Consider the following 15,168-nt stretch of genomic DNA (forward strand, 5'->3'; position numbering starts at 1 on the left):
TGATTCAATATCAATACTCATTGACACATTATGCAAATCTGCACACTTTCTCTTGCGCAGACACACCCCACCCACCCAATCCCACCTACCTGGACCCTCACTGTGTTCTCACCTGTATTGCTGCTATATTCTCCATCAGCTGGTCGGTGTTGGATGCCCCCAAAAGTACGGAGCTCACCCCCTCGTTCCGTAGGCACCACGCTGTAGGGGACGGGTAAACAGCAATGACACCCCCACCATGGCAAACACACAACCCTGCTACCCCCATATACAACACACACACACACACACACACACACACACACACACACACACACACACACACACACACACACACACACACACACACACACACACACACACACACCCCTGCTACCCCCATATACAACACACACACACAACTTCCTCTCCCACATAACCCTGTCCCTCCCCTCCCAACCCTACAAAACATAGACCCCTGCCTCAAACATACCAAAACCATGTACAGTATACCACTGCATCATACACGTAACAAACACCAAATGTCTCTTCTAAAAATATAACTACTAAGTACATGCACTACACATACAGTACACTCACACAAACACACAAACACACAATACCTAACCCTACACACCTAAAACACAACCCCACTGTGTTTGCTAATTTAGTTGTGGGATATTTGATACTGTATAAGAGGAATAGTGTACTACTGCATTGAGACTTTGTGCCAGTTTGTTCAAACCTCTGTGGTGAGGTTCAAACACTGTCAGTGTGGGATTAGAACCTCCAGACACCGCAGTGATGATGAGACGGAGTCCACTTCCAGAAACAGGTCTGACCCTACAGGATTTGATATGACAACCAAGGTTTCCTCAGGTCAGGATGGGATGGCTGTAGTAGTCTACATGGAACTGTCTAACAGATGACAAAGATTATTCACTCACTGGCCTGGCCAACATCCTCTACGAAGTCACACTGCTACTTTACCGTATAACAGCTGCAAAGCTAGGCTACAAACTGTGTAAAATAGCAGGCTTTGGGTAACTAAACGGGTCAAGCTAAGAGGCCTAATGTGTATTTAATCTGTACTTTTTTCCAATGTAGAGACTCCCGGGCAGTGGTGGAAAAAGTACCAAATTGTCATAGTTGAATAAAAGTAAAGATACCTTAATAATAAATAAATCACCCAGTAAAATACTAGGCTACTTGAGTAAAAGTATAAGGTTTTAAATATACCTTAGTATCAAAAGCAAATGCTATGAATAATTTCAAACTCCTTATATTTAGCAAACCAGACAGCACAAGTATTTTTTATATATATTTGTGTTTACATTTACAGATAACTAGGAGCACACTCAGACATCAAATGAAACGTGTGTTTAGTGAGTCCGCCAGATCAGAGGCAGTAAAGATGAACATTTTCCTGTCCTGCTAAGCATTTGAAATGTACTTTTGGGTTTCAGGGAAAATGTATGTAGTAAAAAGTACATTCTTTTCTGTAGGAATTTAGTGAAGTAAAAGTTGTCAAAAATATGAATAGTAAAGTACAGATACCCCCCCAAAACGACTTAAGTAGTGCTTAAAAGTATTTCATTTAGTTTTCTTAATACCACTGCTCTCGGGTGACATAAAATGGTGGTCTCAGGACATAACTCTGTCCAGGCTGTTTGTGACAGTGCCACAGAGATTTATAATGATTGGGAGCTACAGTGTACTAGGTGTCTGCTAATGGGCCGTGAAACCTAATCTATGACACTGCATTACAGGTCGGGTGTAAAATGCGCCTTGATATGCAGAGTGAGGTGTTGTGTAGGCCTAGATTTACAGTCTCTCTCTCATCTGCGACACTTTAATAGCTCTCCATGGGGCTGGGAATCTGTCTACAGGCTCATTCCCCCTCTCCCCGTTCGACTGTAAATCAATATGGGCCACTCACTGGATTTATGTCTGGCATTTCATGTAACTGCTGACTTGGGGAAATGAGAAACTTCCTGGTCGTATATAGATACACACCACGAGACAGTAAACTAACAAACAAAATCAATAGCAAGTTAAAACCACTGGCTTGGATTTAGGGACAATAACTAGTTAACCACAAACAGACATACAACATAATACAGACAAACATTCTCTAACACACACACACACACACACACACACACACACACACACACACACAACAGCTGAAAACCATCTGGTTAGCCGCCTGACTGGCAGTGACCGTCCAGGGGCGAATCAAGCGAGAGGCAGAGGGACGAGGAACGGACAGACAGACAGAGAGAGAGAGAGCGGCAGTGTGTGTCGGCGTACCGATGGCGAGCTGGGGCAGAGTGCAGCCCAGCCGCTCTGCGATTGCCTGCAGCTCTTTCAACTTCGCCTGCTGACGCCGGCCCTCCTCGCTCAAGATCTTGTCCTTCAACCACTGGTAGCCCTGTTGAAACAGCCTGCTCAAAAACACAGCCCTGCCCAACACTGAGGCACTGCACCACCTGTGTCGAGCAGGGCCTGCTTTTAAACACGTGACTCTGTTTGGTAGACCAGGGCCTGCTTTTAAACACGTGACTCTGCTTGGTAGACCAGGGCCTGCTTTTAAACACGTGACTCTGCTTGGTAGACCAGGGCCTGCTTTTAAACACGTGACTCTGCTTGGTAGACCAGGGCCTGCTTTTAAACACGTGACTCTGCTTGGTAGACCAGGGCCTGATTTTAAACACGTAACTCTGCTTGGTAGACCAGGGCCTGATTTTAAACACGTAACTCTGCTTGGTAGACCAGGGCCTGCTTTTAAACACGTGACTCTGCTTGGTAGACCAGGGCCTGCTTTTAAACACGTGCCTCTGTTTGGTAGACCAGGGCCTGCTTTTAAACACGTGACTCTGCTTGGTAGACCAGGGCCTGCTTTTAAACACGTGACTCTGCTTGGTAGACCAGGGCCTTCTTTTAAATACGTGACTCTGCTTGGTAGACCAGGGCCTGCTTTTAAACACGTGACTCTGCTTGGTAGACCAGGGCCTGCTTTTAAACACGTGACTCTGCTTGGTAGACCAGGGCCTGCTTTTAAACACGTGACTCTGCTTGATAGACCAGGGCCTGCTTTTAAACACGTGACTCTGCTTGGTAGACCAGGGCCTGATTGTCAACATTGTAACTCTACTGTAGTCTTATTTTACTGTCCAGCCCCAGCAGGCAGAGAGGAGGCCTCTCTCTCTCTTCTCAACCTGGTCAACTCTGGCTCATCTCTCATGTTTCACACACACACACACACATACAGTACAGTACAAACACACGCACATATGTTTTAGGATGTAAATAAATGTCTCATTCTTGTTAAGGTTGTGTATAGTTAATTATAAACACCAAGAAAATGTGTATTATGAAAATCTATGAATGTACATCTTTTTCAATAGGCTAAAAAAGCAACCTTGATAAAGGGATTTCCTTTCCTATGTGATCCAATGATTGAAACAGTGACAGATCAGGAACAAGCAAGCTTTCAGTACTGGATCAGCCATCTACAACATTGTTAATCAGGAATAGGGTTGCAAAATTGCAGGAATTTCAATAAATTCCATGGTTTTCCATAAATCCTGGTTGTATGCCGGATTCCCTGCTTTGTCCCTCATAATTCCAGGGACCCTTCAACCTGGATTTTGGGAAAACCAGAGAATTTATTGAAAGTTTAAATGTTTAAAGTCTAACCAGGAATCAACAGCACAACATATGAATCAACACTATGCAGGAGAACATCAGCTTCATAGCGAGAAGGAGAACTGGTTTCCTTAACTGCACAGGGTTAAGACCAATGTTCCTTCTAAACTGCACGTGGGCACAAAGTAGCACCGAGACTGCCGTGCAGCTACCTGCACTTCCGTGCAGAGCTCCGATGAAATCTCAGCCCATAGAGAGAAGTATGAGATTGAACACTTTTCCCTGTTAGTTATCACTATCAACGTTTTCCTTTACTGTGGCAATTATGATCGAATCAACACAATATTAGCCACTTTCAATGCAACATACTGAAACAAAACCAACTATGCAAGAGATGTTGTTGGAGGCAGAACGCATCGGAGTAGGATTCTATTGCACAAGACTCTACACAGATCGGTGCAGCATAACCAATCAGAGCTGCAGTAGGTCTACAGTGCATTCGGAAAGTTTTTGTTGCGTTACAGCCTTATTCTAAAATGGATTAAATCGTTTTTTCCCTCATCAATCTACACACAACTCCCCATAATGACAAAGCAAATACAGGTTTTTAGACATTTTTGCAAGTTTATATATATATATATAAAAACGACTTAAATATCCCATTTAAATACGTATTCAGACCCTATCCTCAGTACTTTGTTGAAGCACCTTTGGTATCGATTGAGTCTTCTTGGGTATGACGCTACAAGCTTGACACATCTGAATTTGGGGTTTCTTCCATTCTTCTCTGCAGATCCTCGCAAGCTGTCAGGTTGGATGGGGAGCGTCGCTGAACAGTTATTTTCAGGTCTCTCCAGAGGTGCTCTAGGAAGAGTTGGTGGTTCTAAACTACTTACATTTAAGAATGATGGAGGACACTGTGTTCTTGGGGACCTTCAATGCTGCAGAAAGGTTTTGGTTTCTTCCCCAGATCTGTGCCTCAACACAATCCTGTTTCGGAGCTCTACGAACAATTCCTTCAACCTCATGGCTTGGTTTTTGCTCTGACATGCACTGTCAACTGTGGGACCTTATATAGACAGGTGTGTGCCTTTCCAAATCATGTCCAATAAATTGAATTTACCACAGGTGGACACCAATCAAGTTGTAGAAACATCTCAAGGATGATCAACGAAAACAGGATGCACCTGAGCTCAATTTCGAGTCTTATAGCAAGGGGTCTTATAACAAGGTATCTGTTTTTTATTTTTAATAAATTTGCATTTTTTTTCTCTAAAAAACTGTTTTTGCTTTGTCATTACGGGGTATTGTGTGTAGATTGATGACTACATTTTTTTGTAATACATTTTAGAACAAGGCTGTAACGTAACAAAATGTGGAAAAAGTCAAGGGGACTGAATACTTTCTGAATGCACTGTATATGCAAATAGACCATTGCCATATATGGATAAGTGCAATTTACTTTGAACTGGACTGTGTTTAGAGCTGTGGTCATGAGTAGATAGATGTGCTTGTTTTGAGAGCTGCATGGAGCCACATGTGCACAGTTTGTTCATATCCTTTGCTAGTTAATGAGTTATTAGCCCAGTTAGTTGTAGTCAGCAATAGGGGAGTGGTTGCTTCCTACAATCGCACAAAACGTGCATTTCTAGACGTCTTTGAAAAGCAAGTCAGTTAAAGAGCTGTTTTTGTCTTAAAAAGGCAGTGCTGTATTTTGAGACAGCCAGGAATAAGCTAAGTAGCCAATAGACAGCAGGAAGCATCATTTGTCTGATTCTCTGTAATAATGGTATGGGAATAATAATGCATTTCATTTTGTAAAGTGGTTTCTGCAATCAAACAAACACAACAACATTTTCAGTCACCTCCTTGTCTGAAGGACAAGTGGATAAACAGGTTAATGTCAAGCCCTGCATGTTTTTCAAAAGTGTCATGGCATGGAATGTAGACCTACATTGAACACCACACATTGGCTGCTACTATAGTCTGAATGATAGAATAGCTATTTCCATGTTAAAATGTTATGGGATGCATTTTCTCCATTGTTTTTAATGGAATGCATTACATTATGATCAAATAGCCACAGTAGTCTTCTTGACCACTGTCTGAAACTGTAACTTAAAGCTGTTACAGTCTCAGTGTTCACAGTAAACTCACGCTGGACAACTTTCAAGCTTGCGCTCAGCAGACCTGAAATTTGCTCCGTGCCGAAACAAATTAGAGGGAACATTGGTTGGGGCCACAGAGAACGCTCAGAGCACCTACAGCAATCCTGTATGCCACCGTGACAACACAGGGATGATTATGCCCTAGTTTCAGAATTTGTGATGCAGTACGTGGATCTGATGAATATCTGTGTATGTGCGTGTGTGCATGCATGTGCCTCTGTGTGTGTGAAAATGTGAGATAAGCTGCTTGAGTTGACACAACCTGACATGTCGTGTCATGGTCGAATTGGTACACAGAGCTGGTCCACAGAGCTGGTACACAGTGTATGCTGTCACAGGGCACTCAAAAACAAACATCTAGGAGACACCAAGTTCTAGAACCTGAGAGACACAGAAAACATATGTTAGGACAGGAACGAGCCAGGATAAGAAGAGAGCTGGGGGAGAAGAGGGGCTGACATGACATACGACCTGAGACCAAAGGAGAAAGCAGAGAGGTGAACAGAGTCCCAGGAGAGGGGTGGGGGTAACACTACCTTAAGAGAAGCGCGGGAGTAAGGTGGTACCCCGCTGTCGTATTTCCCTGAGATGATCCCACAGGCCAGTGGTGACCATGTCATCGCCCCAACACCTGAGAACATGGGAACATGGGGTCAGCCTGTCCCCATCACCACCACCACTCAGTATTGACATGCTGTTCTGTCTAGACTAGATCCATCCCTGGGTGCTGCTGTCCTCTTCCCTCTTCTTTGTAAGGCTAAGTATTTACTGTATTTAAAAGCATAACATTGCCACAGAAACCTTTGTAAGCTGCAGCATACTTATATCTAGGCAATCATAGAATGATATATTACAACTATAATAATAGTCATTGAATAGCTATCCCTGTGTATGAAATACTGTTGTGTTGTATCAGTCTGTCCAGACCAGCTCCACTCACCTATCTTATGGAAGAGCTCTGGCAGCTGCACCTCTACCTTCTCCCTCTGGAACATGTGATACTCAGCCTGCTCGCAGATGGGAGGGATCTGGTTGAACTGCCGCGCCACAGAGTACGCCTCCTACAGGACACACAGGGAACAGCAGCCGTCAGCCTGAAGAGTACTGTACGGTGGCCACCGGCTAATCAAAGCAGAAGGTTGTGATGCCCATCAATCAATACTGTGAAAGTCATGGTCAGAGTCTGTCAGAGTCTAGCACAGTCAGTGAGACATTACAGTGGTGGCATGCCATTGTCCGTGGTGAGACTGATGACCGGAAGGAGAAGAGGCTGTGTGTGTGTGTGTGTGTGTGTGTGTGTGTGTGTGTCTCACCCAGAGTTGAAAGTAGATTACATTTCTTCCTGGTACAGGACCTCCCATGTGCACATGCACTAAAAACATGTATGGGCCTAACAGTAAAGACGGGTTCATAGCGCCAGTCCACAAATAAATGTCATTTTACTGTAAAAATGCATTTATTATCTTTTCATGTGGCATGAACACAAACAGGCATGTTTTCATCCGATTGTCAAACAAATCACTTTAAAAAGTAGGCTACCTGCGCAGGTTTGTCCACTAAAATAATTCCAGCATCTAAACAGTGCACCCGCCATTTGACCAATTGAAAGACACGTCTATTAAAACACAGAAAGTACAATGACATTCGATTGTTATTAGGCACACTTGTAGCAGCCTGAATTGATGCGTCCACAGCTGTCTAGCCACGTCTCGGTCCCCGATGACGTGGTCGTCGATTAAGGCAGCCCCCCCGCACCTCTCTGATGCATTCAACATTTTGGTTGAATGCATTCAGTTGTGCAACTGACTAGTTATCCCTGTTACCATTTCCCAGTCACTTCTGCCTCTGCAAAATGTTAGTGTTCAAGTCTGTTCACTAATTTCTCATGCTGCTGACAGGCGGTAATGATAAATGATGGTGAAATATCCTACAGTTTTCTTGACATCTTTGTTTTAATTATTGTGATAGGCACATTTTTCTTTATTTTGCCGGTACTCTGTACTGGCTTACTTTCAGCCCGTCTCACCATGATCTCCATGGGGCTCCAGCGGGACGTGCCCCAGTACATGGCCATGCCCTGGTTGATCACATGGGTCATCGCCCGCACCGTCTCTGCCAATCAAAGAAAGAAACACACACACACTACAATGAGTGGAGAGACCAATGCTGTGTTTGAGCCTGTGAGCAACCAAGAGAGAAAATGCAAACAGAATGAAGATGAGAGTGCAAAATAAGGATTCATAAGAGAGTCTCTCTCGGTCTCCCTCTCTGCAGAGTAACTGTAACAGGTACAGTCTGAGTATGTTGTATCATAACCTTCCTACTGTAGCATGGCCCATACAGGACATCAGATGAATACAGAATGACAATATTCAACTTGAGGTTTTTAGCTGAAGAAGTGTTTCACTTTTAGTTAACGCTACCTCGGGTGTTCGACTGCTGCCAGTGAGGAAGAATGGGGTGAGGTGAACTACAGTGGTCTCCAAAGTGACTGGCAACGCACAAACAATACTTAAAAAATATAAACAATATCATTATTGAGATAATCTCAAAATACCAACACGTGAGAAGTACTGTACTTTATTAATGTTTCAATGGAACTCACCAAAATAATTTATTGATTCAATAAAAAATCCATTTCCTCCAAATCAAGGTTTCACAATTAATGGCACCCTTAAAGATTATTGTAAATAACATCTACCAAAATTAAACCAGGAATTAAATTCCACCTATTTAAGTTTATCTAAGTCTTAAGGAACTATATCGACCCATTACATCACCTCCTGTTTCACTAGGGTATAAAAATGAGGTAACACACATTCAATATCCCTTTGTCATCCAACACCATGAAGATTAAAGAACTGGCTGTTCAAAAGAGACCTTCATAAATCTGGTAATGGCTACAAGAAGATCCACAAACGATTGAATATACCACTGAGCACTGTCAGGGCAATTATTAAAACATTCTAAAGATATGGAACAGTTGAAAACCTCACGGGTAGAGGACGCAAATGCATTTCCTCCCAGGATAGGGAGGAGGATGGTGAGAGAAGCAACAAAATCCCCAAGAATCACTGTGAAAGAATTGCAGGCCTTGGTGGCATCTTGGGGTCACCAGGTTTCAAAAAGCACCACCAGACGCCACTTCCACAACCACAGGCTCTTTGGAAGGGTTTCCAGATGAAAGCCCTTTCTGACCCCAAGACACAGATGCAAACGCTTGGAGCCAAACGTCATTTAAATTATGACTGGAAGAAGGTGCTCTGGTCAGATGAGACCAAAATTGAATGTTTTGGTCAGATACAGCATTGGCATGTTTTGCATCAAAACAGAGATGCTTACAAAGAGAGGTACCTCATACCCACAGTGAAATATGGTGGTGGGTCAGTGATGTTTTGGGGCTGTTTTAATTCCAGAGGTCCAGAGGCACTGGTTAAGATTGTGGCATAATGAATTCCACCGTATCAGGCAATGTGTTCCTTAACTTTGTCAAATATTACAGGAAAAGACTCCATGCTGTTATCCTTGCCAGAGGTGGTGGCAAGTTCTAAATAAATGCCAAAAATTATGAAACCTTGATTTTGGTGAAACTCATTTTTGTATTAAATAATTGTATGCTTTTGGTGGGTTCCATTGAAACATTAATAAAGTACAGTATTTCTCACATGTTGGTATTTTCAGTTTCTCTCTATAATGATATTGTTTATATTTTTAAAGTATTGTTTGTGCGTTGCCAGTCATTTTGGAGACCACTGTATATAGCCCAGTGAGTTAGGCATGTCAGAGAATGCTCAGACGACCTACAGCATCCCAGAATGTGAGCTTCTGGGATGGAGAGAACATAGCAGTGGAAGAGAAATCAGGGGAATAGAGATCAGGGGAATAGAAAGCAGGGGAATAGAGATCAGGGGAATAGAAAGCAGGGGAATAGAAAGCAGGGGAATAGAAAGCAGGGGAATAGAAAGCAGGGGAATAGAAAGCAGGGGAATAGAGAGCAGGGGAATAGAATAGAAAGCAGGGGAATAGAGAGCAGGGGAATAGAAAGCAGGGGAATAGAAAGCAGGGGAATAGAAAGCAGGGGAATAGAAAGCAGGGGAATAGAAATCAGGGGAATAGAGATCAGGGGAATAGAAAGCAGGGGAATAGAAAGCAGGGGAATAGAAAGCAGGGGAATAGAAAGCAGGGGAATAGAAAGCAGGGGAATAGAAATCAGGGGAATAGAAAGCAGGGGAATAGAAAGCAGGGGAATAGAAATCAGGGGAATAGAGATCAGGGGAATAGAAAGCAGGGGAATAGAAAGCAGGGGAATAGAAAGCAGGGGAATAGAAAGCAGGGGAATAGAATAGAAAGCAGGGGAATAGAGAGCAGGGGAATAGAATAGAAAGCAGGGGAATAGAGAGCAGGGGAATAGAAAGCAGGGGAATAGAAAGCAGGGGAATAGAAAGCAGGGGAATAGAAAGCAGGGGAATAGAAAGCAGGGGAATAGAAAGCAGGGGAATAGAAAGCAGGGGAATAGAAAGCAGGGGAATAGAGAGCAGGGGAATAGAAAGCAGGGGAATAGAAAGCAGGGGAATAGAAAGCAGGGGAATAGAAAGCAGGGGAATAGAAAGCAGGGGAATAGAAAGCAGGGGAATAGAAAGCAGGGGAATAGAGAAGAGACAGCAGAAGCCAGTGACAGAAGAGGACCAAGATGTTCCTCCTTACCTTCCATGGGAGTGTTGGGGTCCGGTCTGTTTGCAAACACCACGTCCACATACTCTAGCTGCAGTCTCTCCAGTGAGGCCTTTAAACCTACAACGACATGCATCACGGCCACAGTTCCACACACTGCTATTGTTCAGGGAAATGATTGCAGCCATATCGCATTGATTATGCTATTGTGAGGTAGTGCTCAATATAATATAAATGTGATTGTAATAAGGTGTTTCTTCCTCTACAGACACAACTCGAAACCCCCAAGAGAGTCCCAAACTCTCAATTATCAAAACAGAGTCTTCTCCCTGGAGCCAAAGCTACTAATTAGGATGTATTTTGTTTGATTGACAATCAACATTTAAAGTTCTTGTCCTGTCTTTGATCTGTGTGACATATGAAACAGTACTCAGCTCCTATAAAAATTGTGTTTTCAGAGACAAAGCAGATGGTAGAGTAGATTCCTAATCGAGGCAAAGCCTCTGACTGCTACATTGTATCAACGGTGGTGGTGTCTATGTCTTCTTTATAGATTTCACACTTCTTTCCATCTCAGATGAATGTTTTCCACTGCGGAATTTCCATCCCCTGCACTTTACATTGACTTTAGACAATTATGTACATCAGAGCCACAGAGAGTGGACATTGATTTAATTAGCCAGCAATACCAATGTTTGTTGATGGTGAGTGTGAAGGAGTGGGTTGTTAAAGCCATGGAATTTGTGTTAAACTCACACTACAGTATGTTTGTAAGCATGTGTTGGTCTACGCTGCTAGACAGTGGCATAAACTAGCTGTCAATCGTTGTACTGTACCGTGTGCCCCTGGCAATATGCTTCAGTAACTTGTTCATAGTGCCAGGCCACAAATGCACAACACAAACACACTCATGCACTAACACACAGAACCAGGTCATTAGCTGCAGAGGGGCTGAAATTGGGAGCCTTTATCTCTCTCTGTAACCACTCTACCATCCACATGTTGACTTTGTGGCAATGTCATGATCTGTGTGATCTTTTTATTTATTTATCCGTTATTTTCCCAGGTAAGTTGACTGAGAACACATTCTCATTTGCAGCAACGACCTGGGGAATAGTTACAGGGGAGAGGAGGGGTGATGAATGAGCAAATTGTCTGTCCGTGCTTCCGTCTGCAGCTTACTTACCTTCTATAATGTGTTTTCGGGACAAGCCTCTCTCAGTCTCTGCTCTATGGGTGAAAAACACATTCCACAGTTGAATTATAGCAGTTGCTGTCTTTCCATCATGTAATCTCTCTCTCTCTTTATCATTTAGTCCATCGCAGTAACAACATCACATGATATTCATTTCAGCTTGACTAAAAGCCCATTATATAGATTCAGTGTGGATTACACATGATCACATTAACCAGAGGGCATTAGATAGATACTCCATTAGATATATACTCCATTAGATATATACTCCATTACTACTCCATTGCCTAATCCATTAGATAGATACTCCATTATTACTCCATTAGATAGATACTCCATTAGATAGATACTCCATTACTACTCCATTAGATAGATACTCCATTACTACTCCATTAGATAGATACTCCATTACTACTCCATTAGATAGATACTCCATTACTACTCCATTAGATAGATACTCCATTACTACTCCAATAGATAGATACTCCATTACTACTCCATTAGATAGATACTCCATTACTACTCCATTAGATAGATACTCCATTACTACTCCATTAGATAGATACTCCATTACTACGCCATTCGATAGACACTCCATTACTACTCCATTAGATATATACTCCATTACTACTCTATTAGATATATACTCCATTACTAATCCAATAGATAGATACTCCATTACTACTCCATTAGATAGATACTCCATTACTACTCCATTAGATATATACTCCATTACTACTCTATTAGATAGATACTCCATTACTACTCCATTAGATAGATACTCCATTACTACTCCATTAGATATATTCTCCATTACTACTCCATGAGATAGATACTCCATTACTATTCCATTAGATAGATACCCCATTACAGCACCAGTCACTCACAACTCCAGACAAAATACACACAGCAGCATATCTCTCATTAGGACACAAAGACACCCAGAGAAGAGTCAACATACTTTCCGCCCCAGAAGATCTTGGTTGTGATCACCAAACTGGAACGTCTACAAAGAGATGGGGGAGAAAACCCATTACAACTTACATGTGAGACCCTCTGTACACAGGACGTACACAGACAATGAAGCACAAAGAGAGTGTGTTCTAGGTGCTCTGGATGACAGAGAGGGCAGAGGGCCGGCCTGGAAGAATGTGTGACGGTATCTAGAGGTGAGGGCTTGCGTGCATTAAGTCTTATATGTCGTGACTGGCAGGATGACTAAGGCGCCTAGTAACACACCCTTTAGGTTCATACACGCCACACACACACACAAAGGAGATACAACACTGCCTTGGGCCAGTAAACATGACCTGGACCAGGGTCAGACCAGTGACCCTCACACCACTTTACAAGTACAGTACCCACACACAGCTGACAAGGTGAAAGAGTACAGTACACACACACAGCTGACGAGGTGAAAGAGTACAGTACACACACACAGCTGATGAGGTAAAAGAGTACAGTACACACACAGCTGATGAGGTGAAAGAATACAGCTGACGAGGTAAAAGAGTACAGTACCCACACACAGTTGATGAGGTAAGAGTACAGGAGACATTCATTCTATTATTCAGTAGCTTTGAGGAGGGACACTCCATTAATATTGCATCTCTCTCTCTCTCTCTCTCTGCCTGACTCCAATAATATTGTATTCCTCTCGCTCTCTGCACGCCTGCCCGACCCCATTAATATTGTATCTCTCTCTCTCTCTCTCTCTCTCTCTCTCTCTGCACGCCTGCCCGACCCCATTATTATTGTATCTCTCTCTCTCTCTCTGCACGCCTGCCTGACTCCATTAATATTGTATCCCTCTCTCTCTGCCCGTCTGCCTGACTCCAATAATATTGTATCCCTCTCTCTCTCTGCACACCTGCCTGACTCCAATAATATTGTATCCCTCTCTCTGCACGCCTGCCTGACTCCATTAATATTGTATCTCTCTCTCTCTCTCTGCCCGTCTGCCTGACTCCATTAATATTGTATCTCTCTCTCTCTCTGCCAGTCTGCCTGACTCCATTAATATTGTATCCGTCTCTCTCTGCACGCCTGCCCGACTCCATTAATATTGTATCTCTCTCTCTCTCTGCCCATCTGACTGACTCCATTAATATTGTATCTCTCTCTCTGCCCGTCTGCCTGACTCCATTAATATTGTCTCTCTCTCTCTCTGCCCGACTCCATTAATATTGTATCCCTCTCTCTCTCTGCACATCTGCCTGACTCCATTAATATTGTATCTTTCTCTCTCTCTCTGCCCGACTCCATTAATATTGTATCTCTCTCTCTCTCTCTGCCAGTCTGCCTGACTCCAATAATATTGTATCCCTCTCTCTCTGCCCGTCTGCCTGACTCCAATAATATTGTATCTCTCACTCTGCCTGACTCCATTAATATTGTATCTCTCTCTCTCTCTGCCCGTCTGCTGGTACACAACACACCACTCCCTTCTCCTCCAATAAGGTAGAAGAGTTATGAAAACATGTCTCGTTATGAGAGTACCTCCATCCTTTCTTCTTTATGACGTTCCCCAGCACCACCTCAGCCCTGGGGGGAGGGAGAGAGAGAGAGAGAAGGGATATTAGATAATCATAGTCAACCAACAGCATAGTCAACCAACAACTAGACATACCATGATGCAAAAGAAAACAAACAGAACAGCCATTGAAAAGGAAGACATCAGAAATGTGTGGTGCTAACCCTGAACAACACTTCCAGTGTCTTTATAGACTCGTAACAAAGCCCCCCTGCAGCGTGTGGAGTTCAACTCAGAGAGATGGCAATGTGAATGGGCTGCCTGGCAGGGTGCAGGCTGGAAGGCCTATGGCTGGTGTGTAATAGGCTCCCTATCAGTCTTTCATTAGCAGCAGTAGGGGTGCTAATTCGGCCCAACGTGGAGCCCATTAGGGCTGGGATAACTCCTGTCACTGGGAGGAAGAGAGCACCTCGCTGCATGGCTAACAAATGACATGTTTTCCTGTAATGTGACCTCGGTATACTGTACAGCACGCACAAAGGGACTGATCTGCCACCTCTGTCTCTGTGCCCTCTCTGCTTCACTTTCTCTTATGCCTCCCATCTCCCCCTCCCCATCAGATGTCTCTCTGCCTGTGCGTGCAGACTGCTGGTTTGAGCAGAGGGAGAGCAGAGGGAGAGAAGGGACATTTCTGGCTGATGCCAGATGTTTGCATCTCTTCCCCCCCTGGAGACCAATGTCTTCTTCATGAATAGAGTTCTCTGCTCCCAAGAGAGGATCTGACTCTCTGTCTGTCTGTGTGTGTGCGTGTAGCCTAGCGCTTAAGATCGTTGGGCCAGTAACCGAAAGGTTGCTGGTTTGAATCCCTGAGCAGACTAGGTGAAACATCTGTTGATGTGACCTTAAGCAAGGCACTTAACCCTAATTGCTCATGAAAATCGCTTTGAAAAACAGTGTCTGCTAAATGTAAATGTGTGACATACTATACAGTTCTCAGCTCCTATAAAAAGTGTGTTTTAGAGACAAAGCAG

General features: G+C 43.4%; 1 protein-coding gene across 7 annotated transcripts in view; it reads right to left on the reverse strand.

Annotated features, from left to right (window-relative positions):
• The window catches only part of LOC109891058 (voltage-gated potassium channel subunit beta-2), a 153,623-nt gene that overhangs the window by 6,117 nt on the left and 132,338 nt on the right, over positions 1–15,168 (reverse strand). For 6 of the 7 annotated variants that reach the window (XM_031825112.1, XM_031825111.1, XM_031825109.1 and 3 more), the window contains 9 exons: positions 14,164–14,208; positions 12,626–12,670; positions 11,656–11,699; positions 10,503–10,589; positions 7,825–7,910; positions 6,739–6,859; positions 6,335–6,429; positions 2,293–2,413; positions 113–201 (listed from right to left, as the gene is read on the reverse strand). In XM_031825112.1, the coding sequence (XP_031680972.1) occupies positions 113–201; positions 2,293–2,413; positions 6,335–6,429; positions 6,739–6,859; positions 7,825–7,910; positions 10,503–10,589; positions 11,656–11,699; positions 12,626–12,670; positions 14,164–14,208 (733 nt within the window). Of the gene's footprint in view, positions 1–112; positions 202–2,292; positions 2,414–4,898; positions 6,180–6,334; positions 6,430–6,738; positions 6,860–7,824; positions 7,911–10,502; positions 10,590–11,655; positions 11,700–12,625; positions 12,671–14,163; positions 14,209–15,168 lie in introns of those variants that run through there. The other variant, XM_031825108.1, reaches the window with a different exon arrangement.

The sequence above is a fragment of the Oncorhynchus kisutch genome, linkage group LG5, assembly GCF_002021735.2.
Source record: "Oncorhynchus kisutch isolate 150728-3 linkage group LG5, Okis_V2, whole genome shotgun sequence".
Classification (NCBI taxonomy): Eukaryota; Metazoa; Chordata; class Actinopteri; order Salmoniformes; family Salmonidae; genus Oncorhynchus; species Oncorhynchus kisutch.